We start from the raw sequence: 24,610 nt of genomic DNA, 5'->3' as shown, positions 1-24,610 counted from the left end.
GATACAGTATGATATATAAGAGGTCAATATTTAGTATATCCTACCAGAATGTTTAGAAAGTTACCAGAAAGTGAACTTTACTGTTCTGTGACTGGCATTATAGGAATACTTCAGCATTTTGGTAAATATACATATGGGATGTCAGAGGTAGTTCAGACACAGTATTATGGTGAATGGACATTTATAGGAAAAAAAAGTTTGGAAATTTGTGTTTGGGCGATTATTTCTCTGTTGTTACAGGATCATGCATTTGTGGGATGAGCAGCACAGCTGATTATGTGGGTAGCGCCGAGGTGAAATTTACCAAAATTCTCTGCCAATGCTAAACAGTGTATTTTTCCTGCTATGCTGATTGTTGGAGCGATGGAGTAACAGCTTTTGGTGGGGGCAGTGTCATGGTGTGGGGCGGCATCTCCCTCACTGGCAAAACAAGGGCTTGTCATCATTGAAGGCCATCTCAATGCAGTGAGATATCGGGATGAGATTCTACAGCCAGTGGTGATCCCATATCTCCACAATCTGGGACCTAACTTCATCCTCCAAGATGACAACGCTCGCCCCCACAGAGCCAGGGTTATCACAGACTACCTCCACAATGTGGGAGTAGAGAGAATGGAACGGCCTGCCAAGAGTCCACACCTCAACCCAATTCAACACTTGTGGGATCAGCTTGGGTGTGCTGTACGTGTTAGAGTGACCAACACAACCACGCTGGCTGACCTGCAACGGATCCTGGTTGAGGAATGGAACGCCATCCCACAGCAACGTGTGACCAGGTTGGTGACCAGCATGAGGAGGAGGTGCCAGGCTGTTGTGGCTGCGTATGGATCTTTCACCCGCTACTGAGGCTCCTGACGGTGTATTAAATGAATAAAGTGTAAAATAGCCAATATGTCTTGTTTGTTCCTTATTACTGATAGAGAGTTCAATCATCCAATCCACCAAACAACTCAAAACAAGAGTCAATACCAACAGGAGAATACACTGTTTACCATTGGCAGAGCATTTTGGCAGATTTTTCTTGGGCGTTACCCACATAATAAGCTGTGCTGCTCATCCCACAAATGCATGATCCTTACAAGTTGGACATCATTGCGAAGGTAAATAAACAGGCTTTCCAACGATGTAAAATACAATGCCAATTAGCATTGTAACAACAGAGAAATAAACACAAATTTCCAAACTTTTTTTTCCGAGTTTAGCTCCTTTCTACTCTTCTGACCACTCAAAGCACTTCCCACTACATGTCAGTATTCACCCATTCACACACTGATGTCAGTATTCACCCATTCAAACACACATTCACACACTGATGTCAGCATTCACCCATTCACACACTGATGTCAGTATTCAACCATTCACACACACATTCACACACTGATGTCAGCATTCACCCATTCACACACACATTCACACACTGATGTCAGCATTCACCCATTCACACACACATTCACATACTGATGTCAGCATTCACCCATTCACACACTGATGTCAGCATTCACCCATTCACACACACATTCACACACTGATGTCAGCATTTACCCATTCACACACACATTCACACACTAATGTCAGAGGCTGCCATACACAAGGAACCAACCTGCCCATCAGGATCTGATCTAAATACTCATTCACTCATTCACACAACGATGGCTCAGCCTTCAGGAGCAGTTTGGGGGTTCAATATCTTTCTCAAGGACACTTTGAAATGTGACCAGAGGAGCTGGGGATCGAACCGTCGACCTTCCGATTGGTGGACAAGCTGCTCTACCTCTGAGCCACTGACAAGTTTATTTATTTTCTTTATTTCTTTATTTTTCAACTGTAAAATGTCCCACTCAATACAAACAGTCTTGATCCTTCCACTGTCTTTACTGGAAGAAATGGTACAAATGCTAAATACTATATTATGGTAGCCTCTAGGTTATCCTCTAGGTTAGCCTCTATGATAGCCTCTATGGTAGCCTCTATGCTAGCCTCTATGATAGCCTATAAGTTAGCCTCTATGCTAGCCTCTAGGTTAGCCTCTATGCTAGCCTCTATGTTAGCCTCTATGTTAGCCTCTATGCTAGCCTCTAATGGTATCCTCTGTTAGCCTCTATGCTAGCCTCTATGGTAGCCTCTATGTTAGCCTCTATGCTAGCCTCTCTGTTAGCCTCTATGGTAGCCTTTATGCTAGCCTCTAGGTTAGCCTCTATGTTAGCCTTTATGCTAGCCTCTATGTTAGCCTCTATTCTAGCCTCTATGGTAGCCTCTATGCTAGCCTCTAGGTTAGCCTCTATGGTAGCCTCTATGTTAGCCTCTACGGTAGCCTCTAGGTTAGCCTCTATGGTAGCCTCTACGGTAGCCTCTAGGTTAGCCTCTAGGTTAGCCTCTATGCCAGCCTCTATGCCAGCCTCTATGTTAGCCTCTATGGTAGCCTCTAGGTCAGCCTCTATGGTAGCCTCTATGTTAGCCTCTATGATAGCCTCTAGGTTAGCCTCTATGATAGCCTCTAGGTTAGCCTCTATGTTAGCCTCTACAGTAGCCTCTATGGTAGCCTCTAGGTTAGCCTCTATGGTAGCCTCTACGGTAGCCTCTATGCTAGCCTCTATGATAGCCTCTAGGTTAGCCTCTATGATAGCCTCTATGTTAGCCTTTATGCTAGCCTCTATGGTAGCCGTAGCCTATACACGTGTGTTACCCTGTATGTGGGCTATAGGACTTACTATAACAATGAATGTCCATGTACAGTAAGGATCCAGCACTCCCCTTTGTTCTGCTTTAGTTTGACTGTAATTCCCCAACACTTTACAGTGATTCTACTACTACTGCTTGTCATTATATTGATTTACTGATTGTATTTAACTGTTATGTCCTGGTAATTTCTTCACATTACTACATAATTAACAACCTGTAAATCAAATTAAAGGGTTACCTTAATTTTACACAACACTTACCAAAACGTTTGCTTATGTACTTGTTAACTATGAATATGTTTATAGTATTTCCAAACTCTCAGTTATTGATATTGGTTTGGTTGAACTAGTAAAACTAACATAATCACACATCAAAAATGTTTATGTGCTAAGGCATTTGACCCAGGTCTCCCCTAACTTATCTGTACCTTTATTTGTCCTTTGGACATGATCTTGTCCGCGATCTCTCCATCCTCTTTGCTCTGCTTGGTTTTGTTGCAGCACTTCTCATAGCAGAGCAGCCTCAGAGTCTGAGAGCCCTCCAGTTCAATCTCAAACTCCTGAAAACACGGAAAAACAGACCAAGGCATGTTACTGTAGGTTTCAGCCCAGTGCACAACATGTACTTTCATTTGATCCCCTGAACTGTTTTCTGAGCACCCATGGCCTTTTTCAAAACTGATATGCTGTCATTTCATCCAGTTGTGCCGTTCTGACAGACACACAGCAGTGGATACTGAAGGTGGATCATTGACTTTCTCTTACCTCGTTCCAGTTGGGCTCTGTAGAGTCTCTGTACACTCGGGTTTTGGCTTTGTGACAAAGTAGCCAAAGGAATCCACCTCCAGAGAGCAGTAAAGGTCTAGTGGGCCAAAGAAGTAGTAGTTTTAATGGTTGAATCAAACATAAAGCTAAAGATTGAGAAATGTCCAGAGGATGTACTATATAAGGCCTCTGTCGCTGCAACCACATGCTGGCTCTCTCTGGTGTCATTAAAGTAACTGTCTGAGTACATGAAGAAACAGCAAAGAGGAGTGGAATCCTTGTTGAAACATGCCACCGACTATCACCTGACAGACTACCTTTAGAGTATGAGCAGGCAGTGATTTGAGACATATTTGAGGTGGCTTGTACAAAGTGTTCCTGGCTAATCCTACTTGTTCCTTTGCAGCTGTCCATCCAACTGACAGCCGCAGAGAGAGGGTGGGGGGGTGACACAGAGGATGATGTGACACCATGTGCATCCTTTACAATTATCAGTGAGATGATTCCTAATAACCAACTTACTTAAGCTGTGTTTCAGCCCTGACGCAGAGTGGACGATGACATTTAGGAAGCCGTACAAACCAGGAGACTCATCATCTGTGGAGGGTCAGATGATGCACATTAAGATGAAATACAAAACTGTGTATTAAACTCTAAAAAGTACAATACATAGTGAACCCTACCTTCTTTATTCATGGTCATTGGAATGGTGTGAACAGTCTGGAGTTTCACACATGAGTTAGTGAGCATCTGCAGCTCCAGAGAGGTCAGAGAGGAGCTTTTAAAGCCTGCAGGACACCGTCAATGTAAATACAAGTTACACACATTACAACTGGTATGATAATACTACTGGCTTTCTTATAGAAAGTGCCGGGTAAACTCACACTTCTTCTGCTGCTCACGAACAATCTCCCTCCACTCGGCACGTTCATAGTCAGAAGAGATGAGAAACGTGAAACCCTGAAAGAGATGAAGGGATGATGTCCTGTATTTTATTGCACTATCATGCTGTAATGTCACAACTTGTTTGACAGCAGAGGGCAGCAGAAACCAAATCAAGAAGTTGTTTATTGATGGTACAACATATTCCCAATGATATTTGGCATGAATTTGATATATGGAACCTTCTTCAGGGGCCCTGACTCACCTTGCCGTTTCTGTTGGCCACTCTGAACGCCATGTTGGGCGACATGAGAAGCAGCAGAGACTCTTGTTCTGATAGCTTCTTCCTCAGTCGCTCCATCACTTTGGGTCCTTTGGTGGTTCTCTACAGATTAACAGTACCAGGGTGATGCAGGGCATGCTGTCCATTCACATGTCTTTAAGTTCCTCATTGTATTTTAGTTTTTGTCACCAGATTTTGGTTGGAAGCTGTCACTGTTGTGGTGTTTCTACAGTGCAAATGACTAATAAACTAATGAACATGAACTATGTTGTTGTTGTGTTTCTCTACGTGTGTCCTACCATCTGTGTATCCTCACCTTCTCTCTTTGGATTTCGTTCTTGATCTGGGAGATTTTGATCTTCATGCCGTCGATCTCCTCATCCTGGACCAGAGGGATGGGGGTGGACTCACAATCCTCGATGGTCTGGAAGGTCAGGTCAGCCAGTGGGACGTACCATTTACAGTCATACTGTTGTCCTTTTCTGTTGGAGGACAACATGTATAATGATACCATTTTTTCTTCATCCATTAACTGTCATGTTGTCCTGCTCTGCCACCACAATGTTTTTTAAGCAGCATGAAACCATCAGCACTACTAGCCACAAGCTTGCAAATGCATTGAAGAAACTGATGGAGAAATTCTAACATTTATCTCCCACTGCAACTGCTAGTTGGTCACAATGAAGTTTAATGTCTGTCTGGGCGGAGTGACTCTCATTTCCCAACAGTGATTTGAAACAGTGGATCTTCCAGGTCACAAGCCTGCAGCTCTGACTTCGGGCTGGACGCTGACCCAGACTCACCCTGCAGCCTGTTTCTTCAGCTTGGTGCAGAGCAGCAGGTCGGTGAAGAGGAAGACGTGGCGGAGTTTCCTGGAACCTATCGACCAGCTCCACCATGAAGCGATCCCTCAGCAGCTGACGGTTCTGCCAAGAGGAAATGAGAAATCACGTCATTACACTCATAGTATATATCTCTCGTTTGTCTCCCCCAATCATCTTCATTTGTCAGTCATTCTAACTAATGAAACTGTGAGTGAGAATTAAGGTGCTTTCCACTACTATTCTACAGCACTAAAAGCTGCAACATTAAGAACTGCTGAAAGACCCATATGTAATGAAGTTTTACATTGCTGCTCAGTTTAAACTGCTTTCATTTGCGGTTCACACACAGTGATTTTGTGCAGATATTTGTACATGCTTGTAATTATTGTACAGCCTGCGGTCTGTTGGATGAATGAAAGAAAACACTAGAACCGAAACAATAGATCATCTATGATGTGACCAAAACAAGGCAACAAGTGGATGCAGCATGTTCCTTCAACACCAGTAGAGCGTCCCCTGATGTTATGATGCATGTTAGCATCCTCACATTAGCATTTAGCTCAAATCACCACTGTGACTAAGTACAACCTTTCAGAGCCCTAGCGTGGCTGTAGACTCTGTTATAGATCATTTATACAATACGGATATGTGTGACCTCTAATCCTTGTTGATCCGTCCAACCTGAACACAGCAGGGTATATACTATATATACCCTGAACACAGGAGGGTATATACTGTATATACCCTGAACACAGCAGGGTATATACTGTATATACCCTGAACACAGCAAGGTTTATACTGTATATACCCTGAACACAGGAGGGTATATACTGTATATACCCTGAACACAGCAAGGTTTATACTGTATATACCCTGAACACAGGAGGGTATATACTGTATATACCCTGAACACAGCAGGGTTTATACTGTATATACCCTGAACACAGGAGGGTATATACTGTATATACCCTGAACACAGCAGGGTTTATACTGTATATACCCTGAACACAGGAGGGTATATACTGTATGTAAATTCCCCCTCTGTCTGTTGACCTCTGCACTGAGGCTGTTTACAGTGACACGGCCCATGTGAGACCTCGCCATCCCACACCAACCACAGTTCAACAAAAACAAGGAAATCACCGCAGCACGGTCTTCCTATTCTGTTTTCTACTGACTCCAGCTCAGTGCTGGCTGGTTACAGGCCTGTTGGCAAGGCCCTCAAACATAATCAGCACTGTCCTGGTTTCAAAAAGAGTCTGACATCCGCTTATTGTGTTGTGACAAAAAACACGACCACAAATAGTCAATAATCCAATGGAAAAACAGGAGATGGAACTGCACAGTGCTCACGCCCTCCTGGCACTGGAATCTGCTTCTGTGTTTATTATGCACTATAATGAGACGTTGAGCAGCGAGGCATGTACAAGAGGTGGAGCTGAACAAACTCATGGGTTTAAATGCTCTCGGTAATTACAGGCGGCCACGGTGCAAAACATCAACAATGGGTGCAAATTTAGTGGAGAGCTGATCACGTCCAACGACAACCCGTATTTCAAACTGAATGTCATGTGCTGGCTTATTATCTGTCAGTGGGACGTCCGACTTCCTCGACTATATACAGAAGAATGTTCCCAAGAACTTTCTTTGATTCAAAATCCCACCCAGGTGGGCAGGGCCAGTTCCCAGAAAAAACAGAGGAAGTTCTCAGTCAGGTCATCTGATTCAGAGCGTGGTGTCGGGGGTGGGGGGTTCAGGAAGAATGGGTAAGTCGGTACACGCCCAGTGCAGAAGGCTGGTTAGACAGTTGAGTTGATAAGCAGTGCTGCAGGTCATTTCTGGGAAGCAGACTTGACACTGCGGCAGGGAAGGATGGGAGGAATCACCACGGAGACCCTCGCCTCCAGTGTTTGCACTGCTTTGTCACGAGCTTCCTCTACGCTCCACTTCCTTCACAACTAAAGCAGACAGGCTGAGATGAGTCAGCAACAACCTGACTCACCCTCTGGTTTTATTGCAGCTTCCACACACCTTGTGCTCAGAGCTTTTTACTGTCAACAGACAAGATATGACAGATATCACGGGGCAGGTATGATCTTCAGTTCCACAGTGCTTCTGTCTCAGTGAGAAAATCAAATCATGAAAGTATTCTAAAATATTGAACAGTATTCATTTTTGGGACAAATTGTAAACCTCAAGTCCATATAATCAAGTGTTCTGTCAATCAAGAACTTTAGTAACATGTTACCCAGTTTCAGCCACACTAGCAGCTACATGGCTCTGTCAGTCTGAAATATCTCAACAACTACTGGATGGAGTGCCATTAAATACCCAGCAGCCTCAGCTGGACTTTGTGTTTAGTTCTAATTAGCAATGTTAGCATGCTAACACAGTAAGCTAAGATGGTGAACTTGTAGACATTATAGCTGCTAAACATCAGCACGTTAGCATTGTCATTGTGAGCATGTTGGCATGCTAACTTTAGCATTTAGCTCAAAGCAGCACTGTGTCGAAGGACAGCCTCACAGAGCCTCCAGTATGGCTGTGGACTCTTAGTCTGCTTAACTTTTGTGTTTTCAATCATTAACATGACACTTTTGTGTCACTAATATTGGATATTTGTGAAAAAAGTCAGCAAGCAAGCTCAATTCTCCTAAATGCTGTATTACAAAATAATGTTGTGCCTGAGAGTTAGCAGACCACCAACAATGGGTGGAAGTTAGTGAAGCATATACTGGACAGATATAAAGCCACACAGAGTCAAAACAGGAGTCCATATTGTGATGCCAGGCCTCGTCACTGTGCCACCACACCATTCAAACCCCTGACAGTGTCCTTGGCAAGAGAAACAAGTGCTCTACCTGTACCTACTCTTAATTAGTCTTCCTCCTCTTCTCAACACTTGGTGAAGATGAACTACCAACTAACAACCTGGGCTACATTCAACCGAAAAGAATTGATGGAATTTATTTTCGTGAATAACCAACAAATCCAGTGTCAGTTAAGTTTCTGTCTCACTTATTAGAAGTATTCAACTAAATGCAGCTGACAGTATGGAGGGGACGTGACCCTGGTTGATTTATCTATCAAACACATATTTATCTGCATCTGGTTTTCAGTAGGCCTGAGTATTTGAAAAAAGAGGACTTCTGTATCCCTCTGGAGTCACAGAGTCATTAGTACAACCCTGAGATGATGAAGTGACTCAGCTTTCCACACTGACCTCTCCCTTCTTAACTGTCATGGACTGTCTACGCGGCGTGATCTCTTCATTTATACTGGACAGGAAGTTTTGAGAGATGCGCAGGGCGTCCTGTAACAGCGGATAGTCCGGGTGGCTGGAGGGCGTGTGCTTCAGGAGGTCCTAGAATAGAAAAAAGGATGACAAATTCAATCCCTAAAAACTGTCTTCATGCAGACAAGATGTTGCTCCCAGATTTGTGTTTGACAGATGAACTTACATGCAGAACGAGTGTGCTGCGCGTCACTCTGTCCACAGGTTTGTAGAGAAGAGCTGTGGAGGAGGAAGAGTCAGGGCCTCGTCACAGCTCAACTACTTATAGCATTATTGACTAATGTGGAGGTTGGCCATTCATTTCACTCACTACTCACTTTCCAGTGAATTCTTAGCCACCTGGTCTTTGCAGTCCTTTGTGCTTTTGACTTTGAGATTCTGGCAAGAAGATAACACCAGAGGGAACAGTGTCGTTAAATCACTGCCCCACAGCGCATTAAAAACAATCAGCAGCACTGCAACGAGCTGTGAGGACTGCTGAAAGCTGCCCTGTCATCACTTGTCTCGGGCAAGCTGTGCAACATCACATACCTGTCTGCTGCAGTCCCACTGTGTGTAGCATGATTACATACCTCAGATATCTCCGCAAAACTGAGCATTTGCCTGGCAGCACTTGTCTGCCGTCTCCACAGCAACCTTATAGTTATCCACAAAGGCCCGGTAGACTCCAAGCTGGCTCGCCTACAGGCCACAAGTAGAGCACAGGTTAGAACTCATTCCTTATTCTACTAGTCTGTGATTGCCACTGGCTACTCTGCAGTGTCACTGTATGCTGTGTTCAGGCATGAGTTTGCAGTATTGAAGGAGGAATTCATGCAATTGGTTGTGATTCAATGTTTGCTCATGTGTCTCTATATAAATCCATGTATGTGTGTTTTTTCATCAGTTTTTATCAACAGCCAGCACTGAGGCAGCTTTTCTTCAGCGACTTCCAATAGAAACGTTTTCTTCTCCTTTACTGCCGGTAATGTGGTGAAGCGAGGCTTTTATCTGGCCGGGGGGATGACTCCAGCAGTCTACATCCAGTGAGCATTACTAGCAGCCAAAGCCTCCCACCTTCCCCCTCTTTTCACTCTCATTAATGATCAAGGCATGACATTTAAGGAGTGCTATAATTACTTTCTGAAAGTTACCCACTTGACGAATGTCTGCTTGATCAAAAGCCAACATACAGTTTGATACTGTGAGGTTTCTTGTTATTTAATGATTTCCATACCGTACTTAACTTTGTATGGTAACTACACACTCATACTGCTGTTAAACAACAAAGTGTTTCAAATCAAACAATTATGACAACATTTCTGTCATATAAGCCTATCTGATACTTTATATTCCACTGCTTTCACATTTCCTAGTTTACTCTCTTGGCTGCTGTGTTCAACTTAGGTAAAAAAAAAAAAAGTGGAAAAAGTGGTTTCTGAAACATTGTCATGACATGCTTTCTACGTAAATTATATCTTGAAATAATTTAACCATAAAAAAAAAACTAAGATGATATTTGTCAGATGCATGGTTGATTATATTTGTGTTCATTTAATTTACACAATATAAATGGTTTTTCCAACATCAATGGATTACTTGGGTACGCTTGGTAGGAGATAAAGTAGGCTAAACAATTCTTCACATAATCGACTTGCAGTTCCAACATGAACATTTTGGTTTCCTTGGCTGTCCTACTGAAGCTAACAAAAATAGCATCACCATACCAGTTTCTGGAAGAGGTCGCCCACACACTGCTGGTGGCCCCAGTCCTGGACTCGGGCAGCAGAGCGTCATAGAAGTCCTTGTGGATTTCATGAAGCTCTGGCACTTTGAAGAAGATGGTCTCTATCTGCTGAATGGTCAGCATTGGTTGGGAAGTTGTGGCTGCGGCCCTCAGAGGCTTCATGGGCTGGAAAATAATCACATAATCGCACAATGATATTGTCTTTGTAGAAAGAAATTTTTTCACAAACACAACAACGGTCAAAAGACACATCTGCTGACACAAGCTCAATTACATGACCCCATTAGCACATTAACTTTCTGTGTAACACGTAAAAGCCAGCCTTAACTCTAAGCAGCCACTGTAACTACAACTACAGCATAATGGTGAATACCAACATGTAGTGTAACACACTGTAGCACGGACAGTAACTTACACACTAGATCTATCTAAAGTTTAACATTAGCCAACAGCATCTATTGTGTATTAAATTGAGCAAGAGTGTGTTTTTATCACTTACAGTATGAATTGAACTTTTCATTTGTGAGAGGAAGAATGTATTATTTAACCGGACTCAGTAATGTCAGTAACAGTTCTATCTTTTTGTCTACACTAAAATGATTTAGTGTGTGTTAGAAGTGGCACATACTATGAGTAGGGCCTCCAGGTGGCTCAGATAGATCTCCTCACTGGCCAGGATTCCTGACAGAACCCACTTTCTCATCTCCAGCCCCTTCTCCTGATCCAACTCCACCTGATCCGAACAGGGCAGAGAGAAAAAACAACTGTCAAATATGAAGAGAAGACATTCTCCAACGTCAACTGTAAATGGGTTTGATCTTTAATAAACCACCCACACACCTCTGCAAACCCCTGGCCTGCACCAGACCAGACTAACCCTAACCCAGACTAAACCTAACCCTAACCCAGCATTTTAAGGAAGACCAATGTGTTTCTAGTCCAGGAGTTGTTATTCCAAACAGGTCAAAGCTATCAGTCATCCTGGTGCAGTCAGTAAGAAGGTCACTGGAGCATTGAGAGGGGCTCTGCCATCATATTAGCTGACTGAGCCCCCCCCACCCATCCATGTACACATCAGAGGATAAGAATACCACAGATAGGACAGGAAGTGGGGGGATGGGTCTCTCTTAAACATCTGTTCGCCCACTGTATGTTTGCTGATCATGTATGGTGTTAGTCAGCAAAGCCCTGCTTCATACTGAACATCTGGCAGCTCTATGCTCAACTGTGTATTTTATGGTTGGCTTCTGGATACCCTCAGCTGACTGAAAGCCTGGCTCAAGGGCACTTCTTTTCTAGTTTTCTAAGGGGTACTTCATTGTTGAAGTTCAGTTTACTCTTCATACAGAGCTTTACTACTACTACTACTACTACTACTACTACTACTACTACTACTACTACTCAGCCTGTCCTTCATGGCTCTGGAGGAACTTTCCAAAGTCTGAAAAAATAACCTTAATGATGTCGTCGTTTGAGGAAGTTTAATACTAAATCACTGAAGTGACCCTTAAATGTGTAGTATTTGCTTAGACCATTCAGAGTCACTGTAGTGCCATCATGGGACTTGAAATTGGTGTTTTTGTGTCGGCCCCCATTTGAACCGTTAGAACAGACAGAACTGAGGTGGTCGTCTGCTAAGACAGCATTTCTGATGGTATCACATCAGTGAAGCGAGTGGGTGTACTCCACACCCTATCAGTGAGCGAGATGTGCATACGTTGGTACCCAGATGGTTCAGGGGTTACTCTCCTACCAAATCCATCCTTCAAGAGGGGGCCTCCCTCGCATGTAAACCAAGCCATTGAGTTGGCAGCATTCAGTCCACCAGGTTCATCTAAGGGGCCAGAGGAGCCGTCAGTGCTACTGTGCCCGGTTTGGGCACTCAAGGCATATGTGGAGGCCACTGCCAATAATGGGGGTTGTAAGAAGGGTGAACCCCTATCAAAACAGAGACTTTCTAATTGGATTGTAGATGTGATTGTACACGCTTGTAAGTGCCACTCTACTCGGAGTGTGTTCGGCTTGGGCAGCCTTGAAAGGAGTCTCTCTGCGAGACATCTGTGCTGCTGCCACCTGGGTGTATTCATGCATCTTCGGTTGCTATTACCGTGTAAATGTGGCTGCTCCCCACGCTGTGGCAACAGCCGTCCTATCAACGGCTTCCATTCCTTAGTGCGGTAAGCATTCCTCAGGACCTTGCTGGTATAAGTCATCCAGTGCTAAAGCACTGTCGTCTGGCGGTCAGAAAGAATGAAATAGAACAAGACTTACGCCTGTAACTACGGTTCTATGAATTCTGGATGACCGCCAGAGTTTTCTGGGCAAGAAGATTCTGTAGGAACAGAGTGCGTGATGATGTAAGGGTTTTATACCGGGGCGTGGGCCCTACGTCATCGCATGGTGACAGGTGACTTTGGTGGTACAACAACTCGACCTGTGCATATGCAAGATGGAGATATCCAGAACTAAAGCGCCGCCCTCTGGCGATCATCCAGAATTCATAGGACCGTAGTTACATTTGTAACTCTCGTTTATAGGAATTGTTGGTGTAATTCAGTGAGACGCTAAGACTGGCATATGACAGAGGGGACAAATATTTTACAACTTTGGTGCCATTTATTTAGAATAATTACATTAAGAAATAAAATGAACTTGACATGGAATAAACTTGTGGTTTTAAAAACAGATCTGCTTTTGTTTTGAGGAAGAATGTCGGGATTGATTTGGTAGTTTTACACTAATACATAGACAGTAGAAGAAGCAGTGCCGAGAAGCCACAGCTGCTAAAAGTGTTGGATGGTATGTGGAGAGAAGACAGTGAAGGACAGTGTAGTAGCAGTCAGAGACAGATGAAGAAGAGAGCAGCAGCAGTTAACGAATCAGACAAGTTGACCCAGTAACATTACCGACAGCGTGGACTCCAGAGAGCCGGACGACTGAGTGTCTCGGCTGCTCCGGCTCTTGGAGCGGAGTCGTGGCGAGGAGGACGGGGAGCCGGTGAAGGATAGAGGATCGTGGCGAGGCTGGTGCTCCTCTGAGTGCTCCAGGTCATAGCCATATGATGGAGGGGTCTCATTGTAGGGATCCTCTGTGAGACAAAAAGGACAATAGTCACATGGGGTGTCATCAAACTATAAAGCTGCAAAGTAAACATGGAGACATCATGGGAAATGCAGCAAACTGAAAAATCTTTTTCTGCTGGTATCCTAATACCAGGTCAATAAAGTAGAGGGGCTCCAACTGTACTTATAGAACTTGGGTTACAATAGCGTTACCTTCGTTTTACACCATGCTGACACAGAGTAAGATAGATAGATATAGATAGATGCACTTTATTGATCCCAAATTGGGAAATTATTGAATGTGCCAGAAACAAGTGTAACAAGTCAGAAATATGTTGTGCTCATCATCCCTGTGATTTCAGACTTTTCAGGACACCCTGAAGATGAGGATCAACAGGTTCTGTCAACAGGTTCTGACTCACCAGCACTTATCATCATTATGGTCAGAAAAGATTTGACAGATGCAGAATAGCCATCTCCAACAGCAGTAATAGCAAATAAGGCAGACATGTCTAGCAATCTGGAGTAAGGTATCTTAAGAAGAGACTACACAACTGGTTCCCTCGGCTTGAAAACAGGAAAGAGAGGATTCCGTAAACCGGGGGAGGATAAAGCCGAGTCACCATGGAGAGGCCTGGAAAGACAGGCGGACTGACAGGATGACATCCAGAGAGGCCGTGACAAAGAACTCCAACAAACACATTGGGCCCAGCAGAGGCAGAGAGCTGTATTGACTGCTCGAGGAATGGATACTGCAGGCCAAACAGCTCCGGAGCACAGGGGATGTCCATGTGAAAGGCCACTCTGTGTTCCAATGAGATTATACATCAGCCCCGGCACTGGATGAACAACACATCCTCTCTCAGGCAGCGACCTCGGACCCACAAACTATCTCCTACCAGGAAAGAGAAACAGTCAGAGCTTGGTAAAACATTACAAAACAAGAATAAGTTAAGAGGAGGCTTTAATGTAATACATGGAGGAGGCTTCCATGTATTCCTACAACCCTCAGTAGTAGTGACTTCATGAGTTTCTTTAATGATAAAATCATAACTATTAGAGACAAAATTAATCACCTCCTACCGTCAACTGGTACCAATTTATCCTCAAACTTAGGAACCTTAGAAACAGCTGTACAACCTGAAATATATTTAGACTGCTTTTCTCCTATCGATCTCCACAAACTGACTTCACTGATCTCTTCATCTAAATCATCTACCTGTCTCCTAGACCCTATTCCAACTAGACTGCTTAAAGAAGTTTTACCTCTAGTTAGCACCTCTTTACTGGATATGATCAATGTGTCTTTACTAACAGGCTATGTACCACAGTCCTTTAAAGTAGCTGTAATTAAACCTCTTCTTAAAAAGCCCACTCTCGATCCAGAGGTCCTAGCCAACTATAGACCTATATCTAACCTTCCCTTTACCTCCAAAATACTCGAGAAAGCAGTTGCCAGTCAGCTGTGTGACTTTCTACAGAACAATCATTTATTGGAGGATTATCAGTCAGGATTTAGAGTGCACCATAGCACAGAGACAGCACTAGTGAAAATTACAAATGACCTTCTAATGGCTTCGGACAAAGGACTTGTCTCTGTACTTGTCTTGCTAGATCTCAGTGCTGCTTTCGACACCATTGACCATGACATCCTATTACAAAGACTGGAACATTTAATTGGCATTAAAGGAACTGCACTAAGTTGGTTTAAGTCCTATTTATCAGATCGATCTCAGTTTGTACATGTCAACGATGAGTCCTCCATGCACGCCAAAGTTAGTCACGGAGTTCCACAGGGTTCTGTACTTGGACCAATTCTATTTACCTTATATATGCTTCCCTTAGGCAATGTTATTAGAAAACACTCCATAAACTTTCATTGTTATGCAGATGATACCCAATTATATCTATTGATCAAGCCAGACGAAACAACCCAGTTAACTAAACTTCAAGCATGCCTTAAGGACATAAAAACCTGGATGACCTGCAATTTCCTGATGTTAAACTCAGACAAAACTGAAGTCATTGTACTTGGCCCTGAGCACCTCCGAAACAAATTATCTAATGATATAGTTACTCTAGATGGCATTGCCCTGGCCTCCAGCACCACCGTAAGGAATCTGGGAGTTGTCTTCGATCAGGATATGTCCTTTAACTCTCACTTAAAACAAACCTCACGGACTGCCTTCTTTCATCTACTTAACATTGCAAAGATCAGACACATCCTGTGTCAAAATGACGCAGAAAAATTAGTCCATGCATTTGTTACCTCTAGACTCGATTACTGCAATTCCTTATTATCAGGCTGCTCCAATAAGTCTCTTAAGACTCTCCAGTTGATCCAGAATGCTGCAGCACGTGTACTGACAAGAACTAGAAAAAGAGATCATATTACGCCTGTATTAGCTTCTCTACACTGGCTGCCTGTAAAATCCAGAATAGATTTTAAAATCGTCCTCCAAACCTACAAAGCGCTAAACGGTCAGACCCCATCATATCTTAAAGAGCTCATAGTACCCTACGACCCCACTAGAGCACTGCACTCACAGAATGCAGCAGGGTTACTTGAGGTTCCTAGAGTCTCAAAAAGTAGAATGGGAGCGAGAGCCTTCAGCTATCAAGCTCCTCTTCTCTGGAACCAGCTCCCAGTTTCAGTCCGGGAGGCAGACACCATCTCTACATTTAAGAGTAGGCTAAAGACTTTCCTCTTTGATAACGCTTATACTTAAGCTGCTATAGGCCTAGACTGCCGGGGGACTTCCTATGACACACTTAGTTCCCCTCTCCTTCTGTATATACTCATGTCCCATGTCCATGTTGTTACTAACTTCATTCCTTCCCGGGAGTCCTTGTGCCTCCTTGTCTCACAGCTAACCGTGGAGCGGGGTCACACCTGGATCTTGGTGGTCTCCGGTATTGTGGCTGCATCTGCATCTGCTACCGCGTCCTGTGTCTGCTTGACACCAACTGCTACCATCATTAATTAACTACGTCTGTACGAGGGACTACCAATGCTAACGAGGGATTACCAACACTTAGTGACAATGTGGCAGCCTGGAGAATAACACTTCTCGGTCACTGCCAAAGACATCAAGAACTCCCAGCAAGCATGCTGATGCTGCGGGAACCAACGCACGGGCATCGATCACAGGGATGTCCCACACCAACACACATGGACGTACTGAGGAGAGATGCTGGACAGTGCTAGCGAGCTAGCCAGATGTATGGTGGACTGAGACAGCTGGCATCAATTCCGATAGTTCTCTCTCTCTCTCTCTCTCTCTCTCTCTCTCTCTCTCTCTCTCTCTCTCTCTCTCTCTCTCTCTCTCTCTCTCTCTCTCTCTCTCTCTCTCTCTCTCTCTCTCTCGCGCGCTTGGTGGATACTGTTGGGTCTCTAAACTATGGTGTACGGTCTAAGGCCTGCTCTATATATAAAGCGTCTTGAGATAACTTCTGTTGTGATTTGACGCTATACAAAAATAAATTGAATTGAATTTAATTTAATGTGCTCTGAAGTCTTTAACTCTGTGAGACCCGCTGGATCTCCAACTATACAGTCTTTCAGACATTGTAACAGGCACAGTTTTAGAGCTAGAGTGGGGGTACCGGTATCATAGAAAACTAGAAAACCTAAGGAATCCATTGGTACCAACCATGTCATGGGAAGGACGCTAAATAATGCTCCTAAGTAACGCTAACATCCGATCCACTTTCTTTGTTTCCCATTTAGAGAGCCAGGGCTGTGGATGAACACAGGAAGGACAGCCAGCAGACCGCGAGAATATATTATAAAGATATATTATAAAGATATACAATAAACAAAAAGTGTATTGGATTAGAATCACAGACTCCAGCTTTACAGACATGCCCCACTTTATGATAATCACATGCAGTATAAATGTGTTATTGTCTCCTATCTTAAAATGGTGTATCTGAATATTTCTGCATACTGGGGTCCCTAAACAGTGTTGAATTCCATAAATTGGGTCTCACTGTAAAGCTGAGACTCTGGTGGATCCAATGAGCCCAACTGGGTTCATTCGGATGATGTTAGTCCCCATAGGATATATTTCAGTGACCTCTAGGATAATCACAGCCTCATGAAACTTTACAGCTATAAACTAGAGACCTAGAGCATTCAGAGGATGGATGGATCAAACTAGAGACCTAGAGCATTCAGAGGATGGATGGATCAAACTAGAGACCTAGAGCATTCAGAAGATGGATGGATCAGACTAGAGACCTAGAGCATTCAGAGGATGGATGGATCAAACTACAGACCTAGAACATTTAGAGGAGGGATGGCTTTCCTAGCTACATTGACAATAAGGGGGTTTCTGAGCAGTTTACACAACACAAGTGCTCGCCATTCAATCGCCGAAAAATGCAGAAATCTCCAATTGTCAAAAGTTTTTGATCCCAAATCACAGCATGTCGTCTTCTATGGTGTTCCTCAAGATCTCGGTGTCTTGATGTGGTATTTTGGAGGGATTATTGATCATTTTGATCAATTCTCCAGTGGTAAAAAATGGTTACATTTAGCACCAAATCTGTGTATCAACCCAAGAGACATAATAGAGCACGGGGATGACCATCATATACCTCTATCATAATGTTCTAAGCCCTTGTACACTTTCACTATTGATTTTGATTGATTCATTATTATCTAGAACAACTTGACACACAGTGCTGAGCTGCATCTCAGATTAATCTTCAGTTTCTCAGCTTTCAGATGATGTACACCACTTCTATGTGACATCTACTGTTGACCTGCTATCTCCCCTAAAGACCCCCTGTACCCCCCTAAAGAACCCCTGTACCCCCCTAAAAAAGACTAAAACGGGTCTATTGTGGGTCTCAGAGGGTTAATACGGAGCCATTTGTATCTTTTATATGAACATTTTTAAATGAACAGGGCTCGTTTGGCTGTGCTTAGTGTGAGGAAGACGACATCTCAATAGACCCTCAGTGAGCACCGATGTTGTAGCGATCACAAGGGCCGTGACTGTGGACGTGTCCAGGTCTGCCCGGAAAATTCAGCAATTCATCTGCTTCAGAGCGGAAGCAGGCTTTTTGCACAAGGTCATCTTTTCACAAACAGCTCCCTGTCCCACTCCTAACACACATGTACCGCTATTGGTCATGGCTATCATCTTTACATCCAGGCTCACTCTGAGGCCTTTTTTTACCATTTCCAATAAACCCTTGTAACTCAAAATGCATGCCTATTTCTGTTAGACCCACTTCTTCTTGCTTGATTTTTCTGCTCCATGCTCGTCTCTGTGTAACCTGTTCTCAGGTCCTTTGTCCTGATTGTAAAACAGGTCGTAACCTTTTTAACAAGAGCTGAACAAATAAACCAAAGTAGAGACTGCTCTTTAAAACCTCAAACAAGTTTAAGCGATCTACTTACATGGTACTGATCTGGAACAAAACTATAAATACCAACACAAATGCTAGAAATATATATTAAAGTTGATTGAATTGAAAAATAAGACTCAAACATAAAACTAAACTATACCATATACTAACCATCAACCAAACTCTGTTAGATTTTTGGAGCATTTAAAAATCACAAATGTCACATTTATTAATTTAACAATTAAAGCTGCTACAAGGAACTTTCATTTTGTGTTGGTTTTGGCGGTTCTCCCGTGCCTTCCTTCCCTCCAGCAGGCCCAGTAATATGTCCTGGGCCTCCAGCAGCGAGGTGTCGGTGTTGACTCCCAGAGGGGACCAGCTGAGCAGCGAGGTGAAGCTCTGCTCCTGGCCGGAGGAAGAGCCACTGGGTCTGTCCGCGGTGGGCTAGTCGCTGCCGGGTCTGAGCTGACGAGTTTCTAGTGAACCTGCATGATTTCATGCAGAATTGGACCTGGGGGCACTGATGACCAGCATTAAGATTAACTACATAGAAATAGCCAATCTTCTCTCTGACGGTCTCATGTGCTGATGTAGGTCATATAGTGGCATCAGTATTACATTGAGACTGTTTTTATCACCAGTTAGAAGTTCTGTAACTTGCTTCAAACCCTTTTCACAATGCAAGGTGTGTACTTATAGTGGAGATTACTAAGTCATTTTACTTGATTTACTTTTTAGCCCAAAAAAGGCAATTTGAAGATTTTGCCTAAAACACAATAATAATCAGCTTACCAAAACCCAGCGGGTGTAATATGCTTGTAATTGTAGAATGTAAGACCTATTCTTAAAGAAATATTACAGACCACATGACCTCAGTGTCCTCGATGGTAGCTACGGCCTTGTAAACAGATTGAACCTTTTTAAATGATTGCCACTGTACCACGATGTCTTGTTAATTATTGGCCAACACATACACTGATACGGACACACACATATCTGTCATGAACTGGATTCCGCAAATAGTATTGGCTCGTGTCAGGCTCTATTATAAAGTCAGTCCTCGATTAGCTCACTTATTCTGTCACTCTAAGAGTGGAAATAATAATACTAATGCTCCATAACACAGTGTAGCTACTAGAGGCTCATATGCATCACAAGTCACAATGTTGTTTTCTTGTTTTCACTCTGCAGTAACTGATCATTTACAAAGTTCTACAGAATGTCCTCCCTGTCCCATACACAACTAACTGCAGCTTAAAATGGGTTCAACTGTGCAATAGAGCTGTAATAAATACATTCTAATAACATTACATAAGACCGCTGAGCCCAACAGCTGCAGTTGTGAGCTGTGTGGAGCCGTGGATCAGAGAGAAGCCCGTTTTGTCTCCCAACTTGGTAAGTCTGTGTTTTTCAAGAAATTCATTTGTCTGAATTCCCACAAGTCATGGTCTTATAGATGTCAGATTACTGCAAATCATCAAAAAAAGCTTTACATTATGGTTGGAATCACCTCATAATACAAAAATACACTGGCACACTGAACAGCCCAACTAAAGATAGAAGTCAAGGATACATAAGGACTCCGCCAAACAACTGGCTCCTAACTTTCCAGACTCCTGGAAAATCATCAATCATCATGAAACTCTTTTCCTTCCTCCAGCGTGCAAACAAGAGCCATAGTGTTCACGAGACAAACACAGCAGTTTAAGGATGTGCTACTGATGACAAAGCAAAGACACATTCAAAGCCCTAATCCTAATCCATAGAGATGAACTACGATAAACAGACAGAGAGGGAGGGACAGATGTGCAGCTGAGACAGAAATAATCATGTGCTCTTATTTCACCACACACTATAAAAAGAAGAGGGACCCTTTTACAAATATTTCTCTTTAGAAGTTCAGACTGAAAGCTTCATCACGAGGCATGGACAATAAAGATATTCACAGCAGGACATCAAAATATGGAGAAGAATGAGTTTCCTTTTGGTTCTGGAAACAACCAAAAGTGGGAGGATGCGATCAGAGAAACAGGCTTCGGATCCAACTTGGCCGATCTGGACCTCCATTCAACTTTTCTATTAAAACAGTAACACAGATAAAATATCAATTCTATTGGACTGATGAGAATAAATTCAGAAAGCAATTACCCAAAATACAAAAATCAAAGAGCAAAGAGTGTCTATTGATTCGTCCCAGAAAGAGCTGGAACTAGAATAGTAGCATCCATAATTCCCCATTTGACCACCGGGAAAAGGCACATCGACTGATCACAGATCAGTGTGTTTAAATAGCTCAAGAGGGACAGACTCCTGTTTGTAATGCTCTGACAAAGAGAGAGAGAATCAGAGCCCACTGTGAACATATTGACCATCCACACAAAGATCAGTCAGCTGACGGACAGCTCCCAGAAATAAACTCCACATAGCAAATGTGTTGATGTGTTGATGGAGACTCAGAGATTTAAACATCTAGAATTCACCACAGAGGTACAATGAAGGACAGGCTCTCTGTCGCCTCTCTAATGGTTGTATAGATCTGGACAGAAAGGTTGCACCTTTCCAAAAAAGCAGCCGAAGATGCCAATGTGAGATGTTGTTAAAAGCTTAGCACCGCTTTATGGCTCCAGTAAATGGATTCTCCTGCAGACTGTGTGGTCACTGGGGAAACAGCCTGCAGGCAGAGCCATACAGGAGGACTGGTTAAAGGGTGGTGCTCTCCAGACAGGGGGACTGGTTAAAGGGTGGTGCTCTTCAGACAGGGGAACTGGTTAAAGGGTGGTGCTCTTCAGACAGGGGAACTGGTTAAAGGGTGGTGCTCTCAAGACAGGGGGACTGGTTAAAGGGTGGTGCTCTTCAGACAGGGGGACTGGTTAGAGGGTGGTGCTCTCCAGACAGGGGGACTGGTTAAAGGGTGGTGCTCTCCAGACAGGGGGACTGGTTAAAGGGTGGTGCTCTCCAGACAGAGGGACTGGTTAAAGGGTGGTGCTCTTCAGACAGGGGAACTGGTTAAAGGGTGGTGCTCTTCAGACAGGGGAACTGGTTAAAGGGTAGTGCTCTTCAGACAGAGGAACTGGTTAAAGGGTGGTGCTCTTCAGACAGGGGGACTGGTTAAAGGGTGGTGCTCTTCAGACAGGGGGACTGGTCAAAGGGTGGTGCTCTTCAGACAGAGGGACTGGTTAAAGGGCGGTGCTCTTCAGAGAGGGGAACTGGTTAAAGGGCGGTGCTCTCCAGACAGGGGAAATGGTTAAAGGGTGGTGCTCTCCAGACAGGGGGACTGGTTAAAGGGTGGTGCTCTTCAGACAGGGGAACTGGTTAAAGGGTGGTGCTCTTCAGACAGGGGAACTGGTTAAAGGGTGGTGCTCTTCAGACAGGGGAACTGGTTAAAGGGTGGTGCTCTTCAGACAGGGGAACTGGTTAAAGGGTGGTGCTCTTCAGACAGGGGAACTGGTTAAAGGGTGGTGCTCTACAGACAGGGAGACTGGTTAAAGGGTGGTGCTCTTCAGACAGGGGGACTTGTTAAAGGGTGGTGCTCTTCAGAGAGGGGAACTGGTTAAAGGGTGGTGCTCTTCAGACAGGGGGACTGGTTAAAGGGTGGTGCTCTTCAGACAGGGGGACTGGTTAAAGGGTGGTGCTCTTCAGACAGAGGAACTGGTTAAAGGGTGGTGCTCTTCAGACAGAGGGACTGGTTAAAGGGTGGTGCTCTTCAGAGAGGGGAACTGGTTAAAGGGTGGTGCTCCCCAGACAGGGGGACTGGTTAAAGGGTGGTGCTCTTCAGACGGGGGACTGGTTAAAGGGTGGTGCTCTCCAGACATGGACACTGGTTAAAGGGTGGTGCTCTTCAGACAGGGGGACTGGTTAAAGGGTGGTGCGCTCCAGACAGGGAGACTGGTTAAAGGGTGGTGCTCTTCAGACAGGGGGACTGGTTAAAGGGTGGTGCGCTCCAGACAGGGGGACTGGTTAAAGGGTGGTGCGCTCCAGACAGGGAGACTGGTTAAAGGATGGTGCTCTCCAGACAGGGAGACTGGTTAAAGGGTGGTGCTCTCCAGAAGGGAGACTGGTTAAAGGGTGGTGCTCTCCAGACAGGGGAACTGGTTAAAGGGTGGTGCTCTCCAGAAGGGAGACTGGCTAAAGGGTGGTGCTCTTCAGAAAGGGGGACTGGTTAAAGGGTGGTGCTCTTCAGACAGGGGAACTGGTTAAAGGGTGGTGCTCTTCAGACAGAGGAACTGGTTAAAGGGTGGTGCTCTTCAGACAGGGGGACTGGTTAAAGGGTGGTGCTCTCCAGACAGGGGGACTGGTTAAAGGGTGGTGCTCCTCAGACAGGGGGACTGGTTAAAGGGTGGTGCTCTCCAGACAGAGTAACTGGTTAAAGGGTGGTGCTCTTCTGACAGGGGAACTGGTTAAAGGGTGGTGCTCTTCAGAAAGAGGAACATGGTTAAAGGGTGGTGCTCTTCAGACAGAGGAACTGGTTAAAGGGTGGTGCTCTTCAGACAGGGGGACTGGTTAAAGGGTGGTGCTCTTCAGACAGAGGAACTGGTTAAAGGGTGGTGCTCTTCAGACAGGAGAACTGGTTAAAGGTTGGTGCTCTTCAGACAGGGAGACTGGTTAAAGGGTGGTGCTCTCCAGAAGGGAGACTGGTTAAAGGGTGGTGCTCTCCAGACAGGGGAACTGGTTAAAGGGTGGTGCTCTCCAGAAGGGAGACTGGCTAAAGGGTGGTGCTCTTCAGAAAGGGGGACTGGTTAAAGGGTGGTGCTCTTCAGACAGAGGAACTGGTTAAAGGGTGGTGCTCTTCAGACAGGGGGACTGGTTAAAGGGTGGCGCTCTTCAGACAGGGGGACTGGTTAAAGGGTGGTGCTCTTCAGACAGAGGAACTGGTTAAAGGGTGGTGCTCTTCAGACAGGGGGACTGGTTAAAGGGTGGTGCTATTCAGACAGGGGGACTGGTCAAAGGGTGGTGCTCTTCAGACAGGGGAACTGGTTAAAGGGTGGTGCTCTTCTGACAGGGGAACTGGTTAAAGGGTGGTGCTCTTCAGACAGGGAGACTGGTTAAAGGGTGGTGCTCTTCAGACAGAGGAACTGGTTAAAGGGTGGTGCTCTTCAGACAGGAGAACTGGTTAAAGGTTGGTGCTCTTCAGACAGGGAGACTGGTTAAAGGGTGGTGCTCTCCAGAAGGGAGACTGGTTAAAGGATGGTGCTCTCCAGACAGGGGAACTGGTTAAAGGGTGGTGCTCTCCAGAAGGGAGACTGGCTAAAGGGTGGTGCTCTTCAGAAAGGGGGACTGGTTAAAGGGTGGTGCTCTTCAGACAGGGGAACTGGTTAAAGGGTGGTGCTCTTCAGACAGAGGAACTGGTTAAAGGGTGGTGCTCTTCAGACAGACGGACTGGTTAAAGGGTGGTGCTATTCAGACAGGGGGACTGGTCAAAGGGTGGTGCTCTTCAGACAGGGGAACTGGTTAATGGGTGGTGCTCTTCAGACACAGGGACTGGTTAACGGGTGGTGCTCTTCAGAGAGGGGAACTGGTTAAAGGGTGGTGCTCTCCAGACAGGGGGACTGGTTAAAGGGTGGTGCTCTTCAGACAGGGGAACTGGTTAAAGGGTGGTGCTCTTCAGACAGGGGAACTGGTTAAAGGGTGGTGCTCTACAGACAGGGGGACTGGTTAAAGGGTGGTGCTCTTCAGACAGGGGGACTGGTTAAAGGGTGGTGCTCTTCAGACAGGGGGACTGGTTAAAGGGTGGTGC

General features: G+C 44.7%; 1 protein-coding gene across 1 annotated transcript in view; it reads right to left on the bottom strand.

The window, feature by feature from the left end:
* Nucleotides 1-24,610, bottom strand: part of si:dkey-91m11.5 (PH_BCR_vertebrate and RhoGAP_Bcr domain-containing protein) — a 47,891-nt gene that overhangs the window by 9,452 nt on the left and 13,829 nt on the right. Inside the window, 19 exon segments of the mRNA XM_037777129.1 lie at nt 3,107-3,238; nt 3,444-3,496; nt 3,499-3,540; nt 3,966-4,040; nt 4,127-4,231; nt 4,328-4,403; nt 4,591-4,710; nt 4,925-5,090; nt 5,412-5,488; nt 5,490-5,534; nt 8,656-8,796; nt 8,894-8,946; nt 9,045-9,105; nt 9,300-9,317; nt 9,319-9,408; nt 10,434-10,486; nt 10,489-10,618; nt 11,082-11,186; nt 13,360-13,541. Of these exon segments, the coding sequence (XP_037633057.1) occupies nt 3,107-3,238; nt 3,444-3,496; nt 3,499-3,540; nt 3,966-4,040; nt 4,127-4,231; nt 4,328-4,403; nt 4,591-4,710; nt 4,925-5,090; nt 5,412-5,488; nt 5,490-5,534; nt 8,656-8,796; nt 8,894-8,946; nt 9,045-9,105; nt 9,300-9,317; nt 9,319-9,408; nt 10,434-10,486; nt 10,489-10,618; nt 11,082-11,186; nt 13,360-13,541 (1,724 nt within the window).

Source organism: Sebastes umbrosus, chromosome 8 (genome assembly GCF_015220745.1).
Source record: "Sebastes umbrosus isolate fSebUmb1 chromosome 8, fSebUmb1.pri, whole genome shotgun sequence".
In the NCBI taxonomy this organism is placed as follows: Eukaryota; Metazoa; Chordata; class Actinopteri; order Perciformes; family Sebastidae; genus Sebastes; species Sebastes umbrosus.
This window is presented reverse-complemented; position numbering and strand designations above follow the sequence as displayed.